The 23,689-nt window shown below is 42.6% G+C and overlaps 1 protein-coding gene across 7 annotated transcripts in view; it reads right to left on the bottom strand.

The window, feature by feature from the left end:
- ATP8A1 (ATPase phospholipid transporting 8A1) overlaps positions 1–23,689 on the bottom strand; it is a 224,216-nt gene that overhangs the window by 169,532 nt on the left and 30,995 nt on the right. For 6 of the 7 annotated variants that reach the window (XM_077847881.1, XM_077847879.1, XM_077847877.1 and 3 more), the window contains exons 2-5: positions 20,214–20,328; positions 18,163–18,262; positions 17,138–17,236; positions 11,123–11,168 (exon numbers count right to left, since the gene is read on the bottom strand). In XM_077847881.1, coding sequence (XP_077704007.1) covers positions 11,123–11,168; positions 17,138–17,236; positions 18,163–18,262; positions 20,214–20,328 — 360 coding nt within the window. Of the gene's footprint in view, positions 1–11,122; positions 11,169–17,137; positions 17,237–18,162; positions 18,263–20,213; positions 20,329–23,689 lie in introns of those variants that run through there. The other variant, XM_077847883.1, reaches the window with a different exon arrangement.

The following is a 23,689-nucleotide window of genomic DNA, read 5'->3' on the forward strand; positions in this document are numbered from 1 at the left end:
GTCTTCCGTGGCTCACGGACGTGGCCAGAGCGTCACTGCAAGCGACTGTCCCGTGAGAGCGAATCCGCCACTTCTAACAAGCCAGGAAACCCCAGAAGGGTTCCCGTCGCTCCTCACAGCGCATCCCCCCACGTCCAGAGGCACACGTCCACCTGTCACCACGGGCACACCGGACGCACCCGCCACTCGGTCCGGGGTAAGTGAGGAGTCACTAGATTCTACACCTGAAACTGATATTACACATATGTTAACTAACTGGACTTTAAATAAAGATGTGAGGGGAAAAAATACATGTATCTCTCCTTAAAGGGAAAATTAAAAAAAAAAAAAGCAACCTTTTTTTCCCAATTAAACTAACACGGTGCTATAGTACAGAAACTCTGTATTCATGTCTTTGATCAATTTGTGTATCTTCGCATCAATATGCACCATCTTGATTATTGTAATCTTTGCATAAGTTTTGAAATTAGGTAAGTCCTCTATTTTATTCTTTTTAAATACTGTTTTGGCTATTCTAAGCTCTTTGCATTTCCATATACATTTTAGAATCAAATCATTAATTTGGGGGGACTTGGGGATTCCTGGGATTTTCATCTGAGGTAAGCCTTTCAATTCATGGACAAGTCATATCTCTACATTTATTTGCATCTTCATTCATTTCCCTCTAATATGTTTTTGTAGTTTACAGTGCATGGGTCTTTCATTAGATTTATTCACTGATAGTTGATACGTTTTTTTTATATTGTAAAGGCTGTTTTTACTCCATTCCCCACTGGTCCCTGGTAGTATACAGAAACTGAATTAAACTTTCCTACAATGGCCTTGCCATCTTAAAATTTTGTTAAACCCATTTATTCATTTGGGTGGGGTTTTCTCCTTGTTGTTTTTGTAGCAATACTTCCTAAGACACTTAAATTCTTCTCGTTAACAAAGCCGTATTATGATTTGGGGTGATTTTATTATACTCCTGTGCCTCACCATTCCTCTCATTTTTTAAACTCTTCTGCTCATATCCAAAAACTACTCTTTAAAAATCAGGAATAATTCTTAGAGCTAAAAATGTCCCGTAGATTTTATGCCCTAAGCATTTCAAATTCCACCAAATTATATGTCCTCCACCATCACCAACACCAGCACCCCTACCTCAAACCACCATTATGTTCCAGCTGGCCCGAACACTAGTTTCCCACATTCCCTCTTGATCTCTTTCAAATTTAGTTTCTACAGCACAGCTACAGTGATTATATATAGTGATCTTACTTATATGCACAACTATGGATTATTGTGCATGAATCCATATATCCTTACCCATATATTAATATACACATATATGATATTAGGTCACCCCTTGCTCAAAACTCTTCAACTGGCTCCTCCTGGCTCATAAAATAAGTTCAAATGTCTAGAAGGCCTTTGATGAGCAGTGCCTGACTACTCCCCATGCCCCCTCCCCATGCCCTCCCTATGCCTACTCTATGCCCCCTCCCCATGCCCTCTCTATGCCCCCTCTCCATGCCCTCTCTATGTCCCCTCCCCATGCCCTCCCTATGCCCTATGCCCCCTCCCTATGCCCTATGTCCCCTTCCATGCCCCCTCCCCATGCCCTATGTCCCCTTCCATGTCCCCTCCCCATGCCCTCTCTATGCCCCCTCCACATGTCCTATGTCCCCTTCCATGCCCCTTCCCATGCCCTATGCCCCCTCCCTATGCCCTCTCTATGCCCCCTCCCCATGCCCTTTATGCCCCCTCCCCATGCCCTATGTCCCCTTCCATGCCCCTTCCCATGCCGTCCCCATGCCCTACGCCCCCTCCCTATGCCCTCTCTATGCCCCCTCCCCATGCCCTCTCTATGCCCCCTCCTCATGCCCTCTGTGCAAAAGCAACATGCTCTTTCCTGCCTCAAATCCTTGGCACGTTTCCATAATTCAAACATTATCCCCCCAATCCTCACCTAGATGGTACCTACATAAATTCCAGATCTTCAGCTTTCTGGGGACTTTCGTGATGCCCACTACCCTCAAGTCTACATAAGTTTCTGGCACTTTTCTTTCAGTTTTACTACATATTTAGTTGAGAAATGATTTATGTGAGGGCCGTCTCCAGGCCTGGACCGTAAGATCTGTGACAATGGGAACATTCTCTATTCTGCTCACTGCTCAATTCCCAGTATTACATCAATGACACAAAGGTGCTCAGTGAATACCTGCTGGATGGAAAGCCGGATCCACTGGTGTGTTTGGACCATATGAAGCCACGGTAAGAGTTACATAGATCTACTGAAGATATAACCCTGCCTCCCAGTAAGTCTCATGTTAAAAACAACACACACACAAGGTTTAAAAGACTACCTATAGAAAAACACATTGGAAATTCCTCAAAAAGCTAAGCGCAGAACTACCGGGACCCAGAAATTCCACCTGAGTATCTCCAAGAGAACTAAAAACGTATGTTCCCAAGAGAACTTGTACACAAATGTTTACCGTAGCATTATTCATAGTAGCCAAAAAGTAGAAACCACCCAAGTGTCCATCAATTAATGAATGGTTACATAAAATGGGGTACATCCAAATGATGAAAGATTATTCAGTCATAAAGAGGGATGAAATGCTGACACGTGCTACACCATGAACAAATCTAGACACAAAGGCCACATAGTGTGTGATCCCACTTGTATTAAATGTGAGAGTAGACAAATCCATAGATACAGAACGTGGACTAATGGATGTCGGTGGGGATTGACGGCTTACACAGATGCGTCTCTTTCCGGGTTGACAAAGATATTCTGGAATTGGGGGTGATGGGTATATAACTTTGCAAATACAAGAAAAAAACACTGAAAGGTATACTTGAAAATAATGAATTTCGGGCATGTGAATTATAACTCAATAAAAAACAGCTACATGAAAGATGCCAATGAACTACTTAAACATTTGCTTAAAATAGACTTCTCACTTTTGTAAGTTCCTAAAAGGATCCCAGTGGGGGCCGTTGGAAATGTTTATATAACCATCGGATGCACCAACGTGAGTGTCCTTGGAAGTCTGCTCCAGGCCACCCCTTCCAGATCTGTGATCTGTGATCTGTGCCCTCCCTGGGGCACCTGGGGTTCAGTTGGTTAAACGCTGGACTCCTGTTCTCAGCTCAGGTCATGATCTCAGGGTCCTGGCATCGAGAACCCCCCTACCCTCCCCCATGGTCTGTGTTCAGCCGTGGCATCTGCCTGAGGATTCTCTCTCTCCCTCTGCCCCTCCCTTCACTTAGGCTCTCTAAAATAAATCAATCTTTAAAAAAATAAAGAAGAAACAAGCCCTCCTTGAGATGCTGCTACTTGGCCAATGTTTGGTAGTTTGCATCTAGAAATAGCCTGAACCACGCCACGGGGTCCCCTGTAGAGGATGACGTGTCATGACAGGCCTCCCAAACTCAGCAGACCTCACCGGGGAGTCTTCGCTCCACTAACGAGGGTGGAGACCTGTGGTATTTTCCCAGAACCATGGAAAACAATCCGCCAAATCTGCTTCCCGTCTCCATTTTCCCTCAACCTTGCTCCCATTGCTTCTTTCTGCACATTCGAACCTATCGACCTCCTTCCCCTAACCGGTCTTTCTGCTCTTACTTGCCTGTCTCTCAATTCACCTGTCCTCCCACTACTGGGACTCTCTGTCCCCACCCACACATTTCCTGAAAATTCATCATTGAAGAGAATGCGGGAAATGTGGCTTGCTGCAGATATCTACTTGTCAAAGAAACATTTATTTTTTGTTATTTTTTTTTAAAAGATTTATTTACGGGGATCCCTGGGTGGCTCAGCGGTTTGGCGCCTGCCTTTGGCCCAGGGCGCGATCCTGGAGTCCCGGGATGGAGTCCCACATCGGGCTCCTGGCATGGAGCCTGCTTCTCCCTCCTCCTGTGTCTCTGCCCGCCCGCCCCCTCTATGTCTATCATAAATAAATAAATAAATAAATAAATAAATAAATAAATAAATAAATAAATAAATAAATCTATCTTAAAAAATATTTATTTACTATTTATTTAGAGAATGCATGTGTGAGCAGGGCGAGAGGGAGAGAAAGAAGCTCCAACAGACTCCACAATGAACCCTGAGCCAGAGGCAGGGCTCAATCTCATGACCCTGAGATCTTGACCTAAGCTGAAATCAAGACACTGACCCTTAACTGAACCACTCAGACACCCCTAAGAAATTTCTAAATACATATTCAGTGGACAATTTTTTTTTTAATCAAATACAACATCAATGCATGTTTGGAACCAACCGAACAGAGCTATATAACAGGAAAATGGACACGCTCTCATCTCACACCACTTTTTTAAAAAAGATTTTATTTATTTATTTGAAAGACAGCGAGAGCATGAGCAAGGGGAAAGGGAGAAGCAGACTTCCCGCTGAGTGGAGAACCCAACGAGGGGCTTGATCCCGGGACCCCGAGATCATGATGTGAGCTGAAGTCAGATGTTCAACTGACCAAGCCACCCCGGCGCCCCTCATGCCACGTTCTCAACATAAGGAATACTCACTGATGCATCCTCACGAACCTTTTTCTAGACAAACATAAACATATGGACTTTTGCTTTCTTTCCTCCGAAAATTTAGTTCTCTGCCGCTTGGGTTTCTACTTAATACATCACAGATGCTTCCAGGACAAGATGTAGAGATGACCCATTCTTTTTAAATATTTTATTTATTTATTTGACAGAGAGAGAGAGAGAGAGAGAACGCACACAAGCAGGGGGAGCAGCCTCTCTGGGGGCGTCAGCCTCATGGAGAGCTAAGGTGCTGGACGGGCTCAGGCCATAGGTGTCTATCTTCCCTGGGGTCCAGCCCTGGGGCCTCGGGATCAAGCCCTGCAAAGGGCAGCCTGCTCAACGGGAAGCTGCCTCTCTTCCCCCTCCGCCTCCAGCCCTTCTACTGCTCTCTCTCAAATAAATGCATAAAATCTTTAAGAAACAGGGAAAGAAGGAAATGCTGGGGAGGCCTACAGGAGCTCCACAGGCGCATCCTGAAAGCTGTGTGCCAACCGGTGACTCATAAAAACAAAAGCACGGGTGAGATGACGAGCTCAGAGCACAAGGGTCAGCGATCCCCTTTCCTTCCCCTGGTTCTCCTCAGTCCTGCTCACCGTCGTGCCTCGTTCGCTCTTTCCTGCACTTAATCAGACAGTTCCTTGAAAGAGAGGCCCCCGCCTCGGCCACCGACTGTCCAGGCGGGCGTGCAGCAGGCCTGGCCTTGCAGCTCTGCAGCTTGGAGCGGAGCGCCCTGAAGCAGGGTGCCTCCTCCAACGCTGGACGTGGTGGGTGTCATGGCCTAGTTGGGCAGCATTTGGCACTTGACAAGCTTCTCCATCCTTTGTCGTGTCCAGCTGGGTCTACGTGCTGTGCATTTTAAGTTGCCTTCCCATCCTCACCACCCTAGTCCAGCTCCCTAGTTAATCAAAAGTCAATCTCCCCCCCGCCCCCCTCAAAAGCAAAAGAAAACAGAAAGTCAATCTCTCTGCTCTTCCCACCTCCCCATCTCCATACAGCTGTCAAATTCCTCTTTCAAAAGCACAAACTGGGAACCCAGCCACACTCTTCACTGATTCTTTCCAACTTCCCCACTCTGGTTTCCAAAACCTCCAAAAAAGCTCCCCCCTGCGCCCCCCCTCCCCCCCCCCCCCCCCCGCCTTGCTAGGCCTGCCTGCAGTGTCCCTGACAGGTATTCTCTGGTCCGGCCAGAGAGGACTATCTGCTTTTCCCAGGACACAGCTGACACCTTCCCACCTCCTCCTGGACCACGGCTGCTGCCGTCTCCGAGGCCCTCGTCTCTACGAGGCCTGGAAACGCATTTCGGCATTCTCAGCTCTCTCGTTTGGCCCCTGCTGGTTCCATCCTGCAGCACGGCACTGGTGAGCATCCCATCTCTCGGCCACACCACCACCACTTCCTGGGGGAAGTTTCTTTCTGCGTTTTCTGCACCGGGTCCTGCGCAAGGGAGATGCTCAGTTCTCAGCTGCGAGCGTGAGACAGGTGATGCTCCAACTCTGACTCCCTGGTTTTCCCTCTCTGACGTAACCGTGGCCCCAAGTCTCCTTAGAGGGTTTCCGCTTTTATACATGGGACAAACGAAAGATAACCTGGGGTTGTATTTCCCCTCAAATAGACACCTGCTCTCCACCCGGAGGTACAGGTGAAAATACCTGGCCAGTTCGATTCACACGACCCTAAGATCTTGGCAATGATTTGAAAATATGAACAATCTTAACATGGGTCTGAAAACATTATCTAGGCCATTCGTGTGCTCAGTTTCCAAGCCCGACATTGGAGATCATGGAAACGATGCTTCCCAAGAACTATCTTTGGTAAGACGATGCACATGCGGCGGAGCATATGTTCAGGCCTACTGGGTGGGTCTGACGCGCAGACACCTCCAGGGAGACAAGAAGGCAGTCGGCGTACTGGCTTTTTCAATAAGCAGGAAACTGGTGCTGTCCTACGTCCCTTCGCGGGGCATGAACGCATCCAGATGGGCTCAGCCTGTTAGTAGGCCATTTCAGGCTTAAAATCTCGAAAACGTATTCCACCCCGGGTGACTCTACCCCTTTCTCATAAAGGGTTTTAGAGGTGAAATGGTTTCCAGTGGGAGAGAGGTCACTGCCCTGCAGGGACACAGCCTCCTTAGTGACTACGGGTTACCACCAACTCAACTCCATTCCCGAAAAGGCTGATGTCGCTCCCGGGAAGGGAGATACAGCTAAAGATGAGATCTGGTATTTTTAGCCACATACCTAGTTGCTGTTGTCCTTTTCTAGATTGAAACCGAGAAAACCAGCTGGATTAAAAGCTCTAATCTTGTGTTTGCTACACAGTAAAGCAAGGTGTGAAACAATCTAGTGATTGATGGTGACCCTTGTTCAACTACGGCATCAAATCAGGTGACGATGGACTTCCATGCCACAGGTAACCCCATCTATTTTCACTGGTGGAATGTATACACGCCATCCTTCAGGAAATAGATTCAAACCTGGGATTTTTTTTTTAAATCTATTCCATTAGGAGGGAATTTTTAATTTTAATTTTTAATATCTTAAATATTTTTCTTAGTCTTCACATGAACCCCATCTTTTCCCAGACTCCCGTATTGTGATTTGAAGGGAAACTACCATTCCGCGTGAAATACTGGCACGCGAGCCATAATAGCACACTCATGTAAAGAAATATATGTTTACGATTTAAAAAGAGAACTAGGGGATCCCTGGGGGGCTCAGCCGTTTGGCGTCTGCCTTTGGCCCAGGGCGCGATCCTGGAGTCCCGGGATCGAGTCCCACGTTGGGCTCCCGGCATGGAGCCTGCTTCTCCCTCTGCCTGTGTCTCTACCTCTCCCTTTCTCTTTCTACATCTATCATGAATAAATAAATAAATAAATCTTAAAAAAAAAGAGAGAGAACTAGTTCAGCCACTATAATAAAATCATACAGAGACTGCCTTCAATTTACATATTATAATGATAATAATGAAGCTACAATTTACAAATGCCTGCAACACCACCCAAATGAGGGAAAGCAGTGAGAGACTGCCCCCAGTGTGTGTGCAGACACACGGAGAGAGGTGTATCAAAGACCCCGAGTTCAAATCTTGAGGAAGAAATCAGAGGAAATGAAGGTAAGTTCAGATGCAAAGAGAATCAGGGCATCCTGAATTTGGCAGTGTTCTGGTGCTTCGGGGAAGGCAAGTGATAGGTGGACACAGTACCATGGCCACAGCAGGCCAAGGGATGATATGATGACCTCACAGAGAAGGTAAAGAGACAGAAGAGCTTCCATCATATCAGTATTTTATCAGCAACAGTCCGGGACACAGTGTTTTGGAAACACTGCCTTTCTTGCTCATACCCCAGATAATGAATTTTCAAGAAGTCTCCTTTCATTTCTGGTCTTTTCTTGCTCTTTTGTCTGTACTCGAGGATCTCTATGGAGAGTGGTGCATTCACCCATTCCACCCTCTGGGCGAAGAGGAATGGGGAACACAAAGATGAGTAAGAGGGCGCACCTACCAAGTCCACACAAACCATCATACAAGAAAAACACGGGAGCCAAGAGAAGGAATTCCAATTTATGGGGAGGAGTGAACCACAATACTAGAAAACTCATACTCTCTGGACTTCTGACCATCAGTTTACTCTGCTCTCCCTCAGCAACTAGGTCTTTAGAGAGCAATATACAATTCTGCGTTTGCCAGCCCACTGTACCATCTACCTAAGCACCTCCTATATCCGCAGGACAAGACATGGCTTGTTGCCATAAGTATCAATGATAGGCTCAAGATGTAAAGTTTATGAAATTGGGAGTTAGGGCCCAAATCCATGATTTAATCCTGATTGGATTCATTAGTTCATGAAAATGAGGCATTGGACAGTCTATTGTCCAATGGCTGAAAACAGTTTTGTAAATGAAATTATGAATTTATATATATATATTTTAAAGATTTTATTTATTCATGAGAAAGAGAGAGAGATGGGCAGAGACACAGGCAGAGGGAGAAGCAGGCTCCATGCAGGGAGCCCGACGTGGGACTCGATCCCGGGACTCCAGGATCAGGCCCTGGACTGAAGGTGGCACTAAACTGCTGAGCCACCCAGGCTGCCCTGAATTTATATTTTTGAAGTCATTAGGGAATGACAGGAAAAAGTCACTCTGGTGCTTCAATGAAAAATAAGGAGACACAAAATATTCATTTCTGTAAGAAAAGACGATTAATATTTGAATCTGACAGAAAGGTGTCCTTTTACATATTACGTGGTCTTGGTAAACATTTATAAAATGAAAATTTATGTCAAATATTTCAAAGGTCTGTCAAAAATTAATTATCTGTCAAAAATACCCCCCTTTCCACTCCTACACCCATTCTTTCCTCAATTCAGGGAAGCAAATTCAATTTCATTCTGGTCTAATGACAACAGATGGCTTTCATATTAAGCAATTCGAGTTATCTGACAGCAAACAGTATCCTACTCAAACATTTCTGTTATCTCCTATTAACTGCAAAACAAAAGACAACCAACATTCAGTGAGGCAAAGAAAAAAAATACTATTCCCTCAGAAAATAAATGTTAATTATCAAACTAAAAGAATTTCTTGGATATAGAATTCTCAAGTTCTGTGCTCATTTAAAATGGTTTTGATAGCTATTAAGCTCCAGTATTTTATTTTTGACATTAGTTTTATGTACTATTGAAGCTTTCCCTCTCTCTTGCCTGTTCTTCATTTTTAGTCATAGAGTTAATCTTGTTAAATCCCAGATAAACTGATGAACCAAGAAAGAACATTTTCTCTAAATAGGAGACAAAAGTGAGTATTTTTTGAGGTAGGTAAGCACCTGGAAAATGGGAGAACCCATCAGTACAAGGTAGAGCAGCCTAAAATCATCATAGCGATGGTGGTTGCTCTTTAATCGTACAATATTGATTTCTTGGGCCAAGACTTGAAGATAAATGACTGCTAGTCCCTGAAGATAGCAATTGTAGATAGCTATGAGACACATTATGTATTGGAAAAACATACTTTTGGCTCAAAAGCGGTTATTGAGTATTCTAAGCAACACGGCAACAAACGCAAACGTATTTTTGCATATTGTCCAAAATACCAGTACTGATAGCATTTGGGTTTTTTCCCCTTTCAATTCCTATGGCTGTCTCTTCCCATCCAATTCTTAGATGTCCTCTGTCTCCTGGCTTCTATAGCCTTCTATTCCATTCCACTCTTTCTCCAACTTTAATCTGGATGGTCATCCTCTTTTTGGCTTGTAAATCTTCAACAGCTACTCAGTCTAGTCAAGAAAAATTGGAATCTCCTTGGCTTGGCATTCAGGGCCTGGAAACTTAGACCTTGGCCTTCCTTTTTAATTGTGTGTCTGCTTCCCTTTGACATGAATCTCCTTTCAACAAAGCAATGCAGCAGCCTTCTTCATCCCTGTTCAGGATGACTTCTCTTCTTCCTTCTTTCTCATGAAACACACGCGTAATGTATTCCCACTTGGATGCCTCTGCTCAAAGTGTTCCCCAAAATTCAAGATCTACCTCCAATTACCCCACAATTTTCTCTCCTTCTCTTAGATCCATATAGGATTTGACATAGGGACCATTATTTGCCACAAAAATCTAGAGAGACATTGAGATCATGTAATCCAATTCATTTTGATCCATACAAGATCGTATCTTGTGCTTTTATATAGTTCCCATCTCATGTTTTCTCACATGTCCTGTAATAATATAATCTCAGTAAATATTTTTTTAATTTATTCAGTGATACTTTAATAAATGTACCTTCCTCAAATGTGTCAAAAACCAGCAGATAATCCTTCTAGAGGAAGCTATAAGCAGATGATCCCTTTGGAAGACAAGTAGGGTATTTGACAGGGTCCCATAAAAATCACAGCAGTATAAAAATACTGTTTTTGACTAATTGGGCAAGCTCAGGGGTGGGATAAGATGTCTGTTTTACATGTTCCTGTTTTTTTGTTTTTCAATTTTTTTTTTCAAAAAATCTAAGAGCATTATGGTCTATTTATGGTCTTATGCTAAAGGTCATTTTGGGTTTTGCTGTATCAAAATGAGACAGACCCACAACAAAAGAACCATGTTTTAAAGTGCCATGTGCTTTCCAGAAGTTGGCCTGGTTTCTGTTTTATTTATTTCTGGACATAGATCATTGGTGTGTACAGTATAACATAAAGTGCTTCCAACATGCCTTTTAACAAGTAACATCACATCTGATTATTTTCTCTAAGTCTTACCTAAAGTAACATCTATTGATCACCAACAAAATATAGACACCTTGCAGCATGAACATGTCAAAACAACTGCTGATTTCATGGACAGTATTTTGGAATACATTGCTATGAGGCATCTAAATGTATTAAAAATGTTATCTTTCAAAAGTATTACCACTGTAAATCACTCTAATGTGAATTTAAGTGTCATGCTAATAAATGTTACGAGAAGCTCTATGCTGGAACAAAAACTTAAGACGCAGACAGTATGTTCAATTGAATTACATTTAATTGAAGTGATTTGTATATATTACTATGAACATATTTGACAGATATGAGAAATAAAATGTAAAATTCCTACCTTGTGTCTGTTTCTTGTTCACTGCATTATCAGCTTTATGTCGTTTCTAAAGTTTAAAAGCAGAAACAAAAACTGTGAAAAAGTGGATGAGACTAATAAAACAAAGTAGCACCTACAACAAAAAAGACTTCTTTCAACTTATGTTTCTCAAGGCTTTTATCCTTTTATACCCATATCAATTTTATAGGTATGCTGGGTGTGGTGATTAGAAAAATCAGAGGGTCTGTGGGAATTTTAAAATTGAAAACACAATCTATAGCATCTTCCTACAGTACTCCTCTTGTGGGAGCACAGCTGTGTGGTCCTCAGAAGGATTGTACATTATTATACAGGTAAGATTAAAATTTTAATGTAATAGAAAAGGCTCATTTAGCTTTTTGCTTAAATAATTCACTTAAAAAAGAAGATTGCCCAAGAGAATTATCTATAATAACTACCATTTAATAGTGGTACTGAGATATTTTCAGCTTCTTGTAAAATTCATTATCTAATTAGGCTGAGTACATCTTCCATAATTTAATGACATGCTGATGTCTGTCAATGAGTAGAACCAAACACATATACCATTTGCATAAAGCCTCTTCCATCCACTGCTTCTCATTGGTCCCTTCTCCCCGTTATAAATCACTAAATCACACGAACCTATTCTCCTTCCTCCCAAAAACACGAAAAAAATTAAATACTAAATAGATGAGTTAGCCTAAGTCTGGGTGGGTGAGTTTGAAGAAGTCACATAAGCCAAGGTTTTGGACAGAGAGTAAATGAAATGATAGGTCGGAGGAAAGGTGAGAATTTGAGCGGCCAGGAGAAGCTCTCCTGTCTACAGTTCAACTACAGGTTTTCCATGGCTTCTGTCTAAACTTACAGCATCAAGTGTAGCACATCAGCCTCTGTTGATGTTACAAAAAAGTACTGTGTTCAAAAATCCTATCATTAGAGCTCAAGATCAGATTTAGCTGCATATACCCGACTATAAGGTGGATTGGAATGAATAGACAAAAAAAAAAGAGTTCCTAATTTTTCCATTTGAGAAAAAATATGGTTTTTAGCATCATAGTGCACATATGATAATACCCTCCAAGAGAAGAGGCCAGAGTTGTGGATTAGCACTCCTCCAAAACACAGCGACACTCAGGAGGAGTGGCATAGTGGCTGGCAGCGTGAACTCAGTTCATACAAACAATGAGCCACTGAACTGTACAAAATGCAAATAGAGCATTCAAAATGCCTCTGTGGAAGGCTTGTAGAAAATAATTCTTGCCACATCCATATGCAAGAACATGCTACAATTCTTTCTCAGAACAAAACACTCATTAATAAAACTGTAAAAATGTAGACTTTCATCAGGCAAATTACTGCTTCCAAAAGTAAGCTTACAATTTGCCAGAAAATGCTCTTAAGTGAATTTTTTAGGTTTAAATTCGGAGCAGCAAGTAGAGAGTATTTTATAATTGATGAGACTCAGAAATACTTCCTCTTTTTTATTGTTAATAAAGATCTTAAGAAAATTAGAAATAACCCCAAATAAATTTTGGTCCAAAATAATGGTCCAAGGCAAATTTAGATATTTGAAGGAGGTGCAAATATTTCCAAAACAACGCACATCTATGATAGGCAATAGTTAGACTTCCAACTGAAGGAGACAAATAAAAGCTAATTAATGAAACATTCCACTTAAACAGGAAATTTAATCTTAGTGAAACCTAAGGAGATCCTGAACATTACTTTCCATCTACAGAGAATTCTTGTGCAGGAGCATCTCTTTCCTTGGCCTTCCCGCCATAGAATGAATTAGGTTGCTTGTCAAGAAATAATTGTGTTGAGTATACATAGGGATCCACCCAGCTAGGCAGATCCTAATCTTATGACTATGAAAAGAAAGCATCTCTGGATCCCAAGCACATTATTATTCCTTCTAAAATGAACAGTTCAGAAAACATTAATACAGTTATTCTAGGAGTTGAAATGCCTCCACTGTCCTGGAATGAGAATTCATTTCATTTCACTGAGGGCTGGTAAACTACTGAATATTATCAATATTTAATTGACAGTGCACCAATGAACTGTACTGTACAAATGGCGCCATGAACTTTAGGGTACTTAAGTATGTAATGCTGACCACTGCCTCCTGGGAACCCTCCCCCTGCTTCCTGAGCATTTCTTATCACATCTTTGCCCAGGTGGTTCCACCTGTACCTTGGTCCCTTCTTGGTCTCTGGTCTTGTTACAGAGCCATGGAATTCCTCCGGGCTTACTCCCTGGCCCTCTTTGCTTCTCACTCTATACTCTCTCCCCAGCTCAGCTCACCCATACCTGCAGTTTCGATTATAGCTGATACATAAATATATACCAGCCAAGACTCTCATCTGAGCTCCAGACAGTTATACCCAGTGGCCCCCTTGATATCCCCCTCTGGCAGTCTCAAAGCCACCTCAAGTTGTGTCCAAAAGGCAAACTAGGACTTTTAACCCCCAAGACTTGATCCTTGTTTTCAGACATGGAACCATATATCATCCACTTGCACAAACCAGGAGCTTGAGAGTCATCCTTAGCATCTTCTTCTCCCTCTTACTCCTATCCAATCCTTCTTTATGCAATAATGTTTTCAAAACACCCTGAGCCAGGCCCTGTTACTGCTGGTGAGGATACAGCAATGAATAAGAGACAAAACCCTTACTCTTCGTGGAACTTACCTCCTAGTGGTTGGAGAGAGAATGTGAACAAAATAAGTATGGTATGTAGCATGTTGGATGGTGAAAAGTCTTGTCAATTCTACTCCTAAACAGATACTGAATTCATTTTTCTATATTACTTTATCTACAATGCCACCTGGTCTAAGATCTCTTCATTTTTTTATACCAGTTACTAGACTATACTTCTTACTAGTGTACCCAATTCCTGTGTCCTCCCAATCCCATTTTCTAAGTTTTAGTCAAAAGGATAGTTGGATCATGATAATACAGTCAACGTTTATCCATCACTTACTATTACGAGGTATTGTTCTAAGGACTTCAGTGCATCACTTAATTCTTATAAAAGTCGTCATGGTTACTTGATTAACGTCCATCTCCTCTACTGGGCTGCCACTCCCTCGTGGCTACTTTTACTCACTAACCTCTTCTTAGCATTTGGTCTCTAAACACTGTCGACTGTAGAAAAACTATCTGTTTTATAATGAGTAATGTTTATCAGAGTTTCAGTTAACAAGTGGATAGCAAAGAAGGCATGTTTCTTATGGTGAATATTATCAATTTAACAAACAATCTTGACCCTTACTGTAAGAGTTGGCATGTGACAAGAGGCAGCCTTTTTTTTTTTTTTAATTCAAAGCTCTCCACCAATTTTAGAGTATTTTCAAGTAAGTATTTGTCATTTGCTACCTGCATGTTAAAAACAGGAAATCATATTATGTTAAGCTATACAAAGCATCAAGAGTTAAAATGCACTGGGTGGGGGTAAGTCTTAGGTGTCTTACCCAGAGAGAATTCTTACTCTTTTATTGTACATGGTCAGTATAATAGAAAAGATGACTGACTGTAATGTCAACTGTGTTTTATTCACTGGCCTTGGAGTGGTAGACATTACCAGTTTTCACCAACATCTAACTTTCTTCTATTTTTGTGGACACCGAGATGAACTTCCTTTTTGTCTTGTCACTAGTTCTAATATTAACCTGTCAGCAGAAGTGATGTGCGCCATTTCTGGGCCACAAATTTCGGGACCTCCATTCTCTCCTCCTCTGCTCTGGTGACCACCAATATCCCACCCAATGGACCCTCCTTTCAGCTGCATACCTGAGCCACTGCGTGAGTAATAGTGCCTGCTGCTCTGGCTTCCTCCCAGACAAAAACCTGCCGTGTCTTTGAGTACATGAAAAACAAACTTAGGTTTAAGCCACTGACATTTGGGATATGATAATAATACTGTGACAAAAGATGAACACATCCTAATACGTATCTTAGTGAATTGGCACCTAAACACTGCTTCATAGATTATGTTGAATGAATGGACAAATATATGCAGTCCTTATAATTACTGATAAAGATACTCTTTGGGCAATCATCTAAACTACTTGATATTTTTCCTTTTCTAGGGAGTAATTTTTAAAAAATTTCTAACACCTATAAGTTGATACAAACGTCTTGTTAAACCTCTCTTAAGTAACTATTTTGTCAATTTCTTGATAATTTTATTGGAAAAGTACCCCACATAATATACTATTACCCCACACAGCTATTATTACATCTTCCAGGAATTGCTTGATAAGCTGCTTTCTGAAAGTACCCAATTATTGCCTTATGCCAATAAGAGTTCTTTTTTGAAAACAAAACCAAACAAAAACCTCTTAGATATAATTTATTTACCATTTACTTTCATAGAGAAGGGTACTAAAAACCATAGCTGAGAACTTATAGTTTTGTTAGGGAAAAAGAAAAAAAGACAGGACAGGCAGCTTAGAGCAGTGATAGTAACACAGAGCTCTGGAACCAAATTGCCTAATTTTGAATTCTGACAGCCCCAGTTATTAACTGTGTGACCCTGGGCAAGTTACCTTGCTCCTCTGTGCCATCACCCCCTTATCTGTCAAATGAGGATAATTCCAGTAACCCTTTAAGGAGTGTTTATAAGACTTAATAAATGTAAAGGACATAAAACAAGTACATGGGTCCCAGAAGCTCAATAGATGTGATTAACACTATTGTTGGTGACTTGTCATAATACAGAAAAAGAGCACTGGATGAGATAGATTCTGGTCCCAACTATGTCTTGGACAGGTCACAGGATCTCTATGAGCCCCAGCTTCCTTACCTTTAAAATGGGATTAATATCCAACTTGTAAAGTATGGAAGAAATCAAATGGGAATAACATTTGCAAAAGTAACAGCACGACATCTAATAAACAGCATATGCTCAATCGAAATTATATCAAAGAAAGAAAAGGGAGCATAGAAGGCAAAGAAAGAGACAAATTAAAGATCAATCCTTATGGATTGCTAGATGTAAGCACAATCGAAAGGATGGTAAGTCTGTGTGGAACAGTCTAGGTGAAGAGAGGGTCTCCTCAATTTCCAGCGTGTGGTCCCCATCAAGCAGGTCATTTCCTATCCAGAGGACCATGATGTTTCACACACGCAGCCATACGACCTCTGTCTGTACTCTTAGACACTTGGATGTTTCTGAGACTGGATGATCTAAATGGCCACTTGACCCATTTCATTTTGATTTTCTCCAGAAATAATATAAATGGTTGTGAAACTTTAATTTGGAGCTTCCTGAAGAATGTCTCAGGCTTTCCTCACCTTACCATCTGATTGCCTCAGGTTCAACAGAAGGTCATTTCAGATAGGCCAAGTATCTAAAGAGCACAGGAAAAAAAAATAGCCTTCCTCAACTAAGGTAGCTAAAATAGCAGTAAAATAGAGGAAAAGAAACATCTGAATTTATTTTGGGGAACTTATTTTATAAACTGTAAACTGACCTCCCCTTTTCTTAGCTACTACAGAATAATAAAAGTAGTGAATGTCCTTACTTTCAATAAAATAAAGGGAAGCTTAGAACTACTAAAGATGAAGAGAAATCGAAGGCATTTAGTAAAATGAAAATGGTGCATACCAATTAAAAACATACATTAAGAGACCCTTTACATTTAGATAATTTGGAGGTTATTGTGTTTAACTTGAAATAATGTTCAAATTGAAAATTGGGCACACTAAAAATAATGTTGAAATAGTTTTCTCTCCAAGCCAATTATTACATTTAAGTTAACGTCTTTCATTCCTCAACTATAAACACAGAGAACGCTCTAACAAGTATTCTGTAACAGCAAACCTGTAGAAACTAAGAGGAATGAACTCGAGAGCACATTTTATATATTTTTGAGTTGGATGGGCATTTTTTTTTTTTGGATGGGCATTTTAACCAGCCAGTGTCAAGAATGAAAGAGAAACTAATATTTCAAAAATATGTATATCCGGTAACAAGTCACATTTATTTATGAAAAAATTAAATACTTACAATATCTTCTATTATCTCTTTGATAGCTGCCACAGCTAAAATAAATAAGAGAGGAACCAGTGTTGTGTAGCGACCTGTTGGTGATACATCAGGTATTTGCTATTTGAGGGGGAAAAAAAAAGAAATCCAGTGAGAACTTTGCAAGCTTATAGCATGTTTAAAAACAACCGAGTCTTAGTGCCTCTTAAAATACGCCTCCGTGATCTTACCACTGAGGCAAGCTAACAGTGCGTGAGGCATTTGCTCTGATCTAGTAAGTGGCTGGCAGAGAGTGTTGCCAGCTTCCTGACACCTAGAGAAAGGGGACTCAGTTCAATACCATATAAACCATTAAACACAATATTCTAAAAACACACCAAATCACATGGGAAAACATCCACATAGCATTACACGGTTAAAGCGGAATATAAAACATTTGCATTCCGTGATCGTCTTCTTGTAAGCTAAATCAATAAACAATACTTGGAGTGGGGCGATGGAAGACCAGAAGGATACACAGCCCGATTTTACGAGTAGTTGCTTCTGAGGAAAAATAATAGTTTTAATTTTTTTTCTTTAGGCTTTGTTGTGTTTTCTAATTATTTTTACAATGAACGTATGATTTTTTGTTTTTTTTTTGAATGTATGGTTTTTAATAAAATGAAAAATTTTCTCCTGATTATTAACTCAAATACAAGCTTTAAAATGGAAATCCTTATATTCTAAGGTTCAGAACTGACAGTTACTGTTACCAAAATAAATTAATATTTAATTAATATTTGAAGGAAAAGTCCATCTCCCTTTATCATCAAATTTCATCCCTGCCATATCAAATTTACAGAATGTTTAAAATAGGCTGATAAAAATGAATCAAATGTCAGTGAAATTCTGACATTGCTTGCAGCAGGAGCTGGAAATGTCCACCCAAACCAGCTTGTCTCTCTATGTTTAGATAAGCTTCAGAAGATTGGTCATGGGCTTAACAAAAACATTTATTAACATCCAAACATTTGATTTTGAACTAAAGTTTTATGACATGACCTTACCTGAAGCAGTGCAATAAAGAGAAAAAATGAGTTAGCAGCTCTTCTGAACTGAGAGTAGAGAAATCTTGGAAGGAATGTGATTATGTTGTATTTTGCAGTGCTAGAAAACAAAATGAAAAGTAGCATAAAACTTAATTACTCCATAATTAGCACCCACATTTACAAAATTGTATTATCATCATATAAAAAATCAGATAAACACTTGCCCTCTGTTTCAAACCAGGAAAATATTGCAAATGGTCATTAACCTACATGAAAATGAGTAAAAGGAAATGTCAAATCCTAAGAGTTCAATTTTCTGCACAATATCTTGTTCTCTTTGGCCAATCATCTTTTTTTTTTTTTTTAACATACTAAAAGTAGCCTACAAAGAAGCAACTTAAATTAGGAGAGTGTATAAAACATTAGTAAAAAAAAAAAATCTCACAAAAGAATCAAATTTGAGCAAGACCAGTAACTTTCAATAGAGACGTCTTCACTGGATAATTTCAGAAAAATGGGAAGTGTTCTAGGGTTCTGTTAAAATTTTCTTCATGGTCCCTCTAGGAACGGGGCTAGGACTCCACACTGAACACACCCGCGATATCCACAGTCAGAAATCAACACTTAGGCCTCGAAAACATCCAACCTTCCTCTTGTTATTTAAATAGAAAGGAGATTATATGAGTTGATCACTGTGATGCTGGATGATGGGGACAAGGCGGGTCATTGTGCCATTTACTCTTACATTTAATATTTTCCACAATAAAAAGCTTCAAAAAATTTTAAAAATAGGAGTTTACAGGATCACATACCACAATCCCCAAACTGAGAAAGCTACTCTAGAATTTGAAATTGCAAATATTAATTTTAAATGGGCAGTCTCAAATCCAGGAATTCCCCCGCAGGAGGAACCCTGGGCTAGCGTCAGTGGGGACGGGGTGGGGTGTTCATGCTCGCTCCAGTCCAGGGGCCACTTCACCAACAGGGCTTATGGCAGGGAGGCTCATGGAAACAGTGGAGTAATTCTCACAGCCCTCCATCCCTCGACACCATACTCGATCTTACGACTTTCAAAAGCCAATATTTGAAGACTATTTAACAAAAAGAGGAGTTCTTGGTGAAGAACTGCAAAGACCTCTTCTAAAATGTCAAACCTTGTTGGCCAAAACCACTAATTCATCACTCTGTTAACAGGTGTGAGACAAAGGCATTTATCCATGAGCAGCTTTCACTATTCAGACACTATAGATGGAGAGGGAGAGAGAGAGAGTTGGGAGAGTAGTATCCTTTCTGCTCCTCCCAGCTTCCAGATTCTTATGAACATTTCGTCATTGGATAGAAAATGAAGAAAACAGCAGATTCAGATTGCCCCCAGGAAGCTCTCCAATGTTAACGGACTTCACTGAAAGCTCTCCGTAATCATTTCTGTCCTGGCCGGAGAGGTGAGATGGGCCACGGGGTGCTGCTGTGATGCTGCTCCCGTGGGGTCTCCCCCAGTCCCTACCTGATGTGATTTTTTTAATAATAAATTTATTTTTTATTGGTGTTCAATTTGCCAACATACAGAATAACAGCCAGTGCTCATCCTGTCAAGTGCCCCCCTCAGTGCCCGTCACCCATTCACTCCCACCCCCCGCCCTCCTCCCCTTCCACCACCCCTAGTTCATTTCCCAGAGTTAGGAGTCCTTATGTTCTGTCTCCCTCCCTGATATTTCCCACACATTTCTTCTCCCTTCCCTTCTATTCCCTTTCACTATTATTTATATTCCCCAAATGAGTGAGACCATATAATGTTTGTCCTTCTCTGATTGACTTACTTCACTCAGCATCATACCCTCCAGTTCCATCCACGTTGAAGCAAATGGTGGGTATTTGTCATTTCTAATGGCTGAGGAATATTCCATTGTATACATAAACCACGTCTTCTTTATCCATCATCTTTCGATGGACACCGAGGCTCCTTCCACAGTTTGGCTCTTGTGGACATTGCTGCTAGAAACATCGGGGTGCAGGTGTCCCGGCATTTCGTTGCATTTACCCCAAAGATACAGATGCAATGAAACGCCTACCTGACGTGATTATTGCAGAATTTTGTCAGCTGGGGCTGGTTGATGAATATCGTCCGTACTTCCTCCTGGTCGGCCAGCGAGGTCTTCTCAGAGACATCATCGGTCTTCTCATAACCTGAAAGACAGACAGTCTCCTTATTCAATAAGAAACCACTACAAAAACACACTTCGCAACTACTTGGGATTTTTTTTTTAATTTATTTTTTATTGGTGTTCAATTTACTAACATACAGAATAACCCTCAGTGCCCGTCAATACGTTAAAAGCTATATGCTTCCTCCCACCCCCGCCCACCTCGATTGGTGGTGTTTCTTTTATAACAAAAAAAAAAAAAAAAAAAAAGGAAAAGCCCCACATCTGGTATTTCTACTAAATCTGAAAGGCAGCATTTAATAGTCATGTAGAACCAACCATTTCACAAACAGTAACATCCTTCCTTTTGCAATTTTTCTCATCGTTTGCCCATAAATGTTCCACCAACTTCCCTCCGTTCTGCGAGGCTATATCCGAAAGCAACAAACAATTGTGAACCAGTTGCCACTGCAGTTCCTGCAATGGAAGAGGAGGTTGCGTTGCAGCCTCTTGCGTGGCAGAGGAGGTTGATAAGACAGGGGTAATTTAAAATATATTTTTAAAACTTAAGTTTACACATGTAACGCCTCTCTAGTGTTTGGTTTTGTTTTCCTTCTCGCGCGAAGACCGAGAAAGACCGGTAAACGTTAAGGTTTACATAGGCCACTGCCACGCTGCGCTGTGACCACAGCCCACGTTCCTATTAATCTTTCTGCTAATTACGATTTATGTTTACAATGAATTTTAAATTTCCTGAGGCCATCTCAAGATCATTCTAACAACGCAGCAGATTCTGGCAACTTCCATGGGGTAACCTCTTGTCCCCGTGTGGATAACGCTTTTTAAAAATACGAGTTCCAGAAGAACGGGGGGAAAAGAAAAAAAAGAAAAAGTGAACTGCTTATTATACTGTCCAGTGAGAATTAAGTGAGACCAGATTAAATCCGTCCCTAGCCCTTTCCTTGAAGGGCCACCAACAGGACCCCCTATGAGATGCTCACTTTTCTTCTTATCCAGCCAAGCCAACACCTCCCCCAGGGGCTGCGCACCCGTGACAGCTCCTCTGGAACACCCTGGGGGGCTCAGTCGGGGTCCCCAGGGGGCCCACAGCCCCCTGCACCTCCTCTCCTCCCCAGTAAACGCTTGGTGCAGGTGCCGCAAAGCGGGGCTCCCGAGGCCACGGGGGACCCCCCTTCCCCACCTTCCCAATACCTGCACCAAGGAGCAGCAGGGACCCAGGAAACGTTTACTGAGTAAAAATCAAGTGACAAAGGAGTGGCTATTCAGTCGGGGGGGGGGGGGTTTTCTTTTCCCGAAGGCAAGTAAATTCCTCCCCACCCAACAATAAGGACACTAGTGACAGCCAAGGGCTGGTCACCACCTGGGGGGTTTCGCCTGCTGAAACCAGTTAGTCCCTTAGGCCTAGAGGTGGGGACAGTGCAGCCCTGTCCTGGGCAGGTGAGGGCAGGCCCCGTAAGGTGGAGGAGGGGGAGAGGGGTGCTGTGCTGAGCAGCCCGGCCGGACCTGGGGAGACCTCTTGGGCGCGTGCAGAAGTCTGGGACAGCCCTCGGCTTGGTGGCGTCACTCTGGAGCCCTGGCCTATCCGCTCTGCAGTTACAGACCCACTGGCAGTGATGCCTGTGGTCACATGGTTAATGATTATCTTTTACTCTTACAAACTTCCCTCTCCTCTAGTTTTACATCATCAGAATTCTATGTATGGACTGTCACAGACTGGACGTTCGTGGCTTCCCCAAATTCATGCATAAATGTGTAGTTCCCAAGCTGGGGGTGTTCGGAGGTGGGGTATTTGGGGGCTGATTAGGTCATGAAGGTGGAACCCTCATAAATGGGATTAGTGTCCTTATTATAGAAGAGACCTTAGAGGTCCCCTGTCCCTTCCACCAGGTGAGGACACGGTGAGATGGACGTGGGCCCTCAGGGGAGAGTGGGTCTGCTGGTGCCTTGCTCTTGGACTTCCCAGGTTCCAGAGCTGTGAGGGATGCATCCCTGTTGTTTGTGGCCCACCCAGTCTACGGAACTCTGCGACAGCTGCCCCAATGGACTAAGACATGGGACACCACATAGAGGGATATAAATTTCTTTTTTTTTAATTTCTTAAAAATCTTTTTTTTTTAAATTCATTTATTTATTCATGAGAGATACAGAGAGATAGAGGCAGAGACACAGGCAGAGGGAGAGGCAGGCTCCATGCAGGGAGCCCAACTGGGACTCGATCCCGGGACCCCGGGGTCATGCCCTGGGCCAAAGGCAGGCGCTAAACTGCTGAGCCACCCAGGCTGCCCGTAATTTCTTAAAAATCTTTTATGAGATTTTCCTTAGTGACAGCACAAAATTCATCATATACTGTTTCTGGCATCTCGACTGGACAGAGATCCTTAGGAAAGAAATAGTTCTCTGCTCTGAACTGATGCCCGTCACATTGTATTTAGTTGATGTGGCTGGACTTTTGAGGGCCTGGCCTTTGGTTCTTAGCTGAAGAGTCACACTGGGGTCTCCAATGCTGCCAGGTGGCACCCGACATCACACCTCCCCCTCACATCCTAACGTGTATTCAAGAATATCTATATAAAATCTTTAGAAAAAAAAAAGGGGGGGGGATTCCTGGGTGGCTCAGTGGTTTGGCCCCTGCCTTCGGCCCAGGGTATGATCCTGGGGTCCCGGGATTGAGTCCCGCATCGGGCTCCCTGCAGGGAGCCTGCCTCTCCCTCTGCCTGGGTCTCTGCCTCTCTCTCTGTGTTTCTCATGAATAAATGAATAAAGTCTTAAAAAAAAAAAAGAATATCTATGAAGCAAAGGAATCTCCTGAGACAAAGAGGTTAGAATCGGCCCCCCCTCCCCCTCCTTAAATGGGAGAGTCATTAAAACAATCCTAATAGACCAGTAGGGCCCTAACCCAGGTCTGAACATAAAGAACCTTGAAAGAAAAAAAAAGTTGCCAAAATTAGGGGGAAAGTCTAGACTGGTGACCCGGTCTTGTCCAGTAGGGGGGCTGGACGGCGCTGAGCACGGGACAGTGCAGATGCCACAGGCCTGGGGCGTTCGGGTACTAGAGACCAGCGTGTTGGCAAGCTGGTGCACGTGCGGCTGTGTACATGGAGCTGAACCCCTGGGGCTCAGGCGGCGGGATGCCGGGGCCGGGTGGGACACTGGATGGGGCGGGGGGGGGTCTGCGCTGCAGGCGCAGAGAAGGGGGCCACCAGGGCTCGACCCCGACCGCCCTCCCGAGCGAGCCGTCTCCAAGGTGACGCCCGGAACTGATCCGCCAACAGGGCCTCGCCCTCAACCCCGCAGGCCCGGAGCAGGACGGCGCTCGGCGCTCCCCGTGGCTTGGGCTTCCGGAGGAGGCAGAAAGCCAGCCCGTCTCCTGCTGCCCCCCAAGT

The sequence above is a fragment of the Canis aureus genome, chromosome 14 (genome assembly GCF_053574225.1).
Source record: "Canis aureus isolate CA01 chromosome 14, VMU_Caureus_v.1.0, whole genome shotgun sequence".
Lineage (NCBI taxonomy): Eukaryota > Metazoa > Chordata > Mammalia > Carnivora > Canidae > Canis > Canis aureus.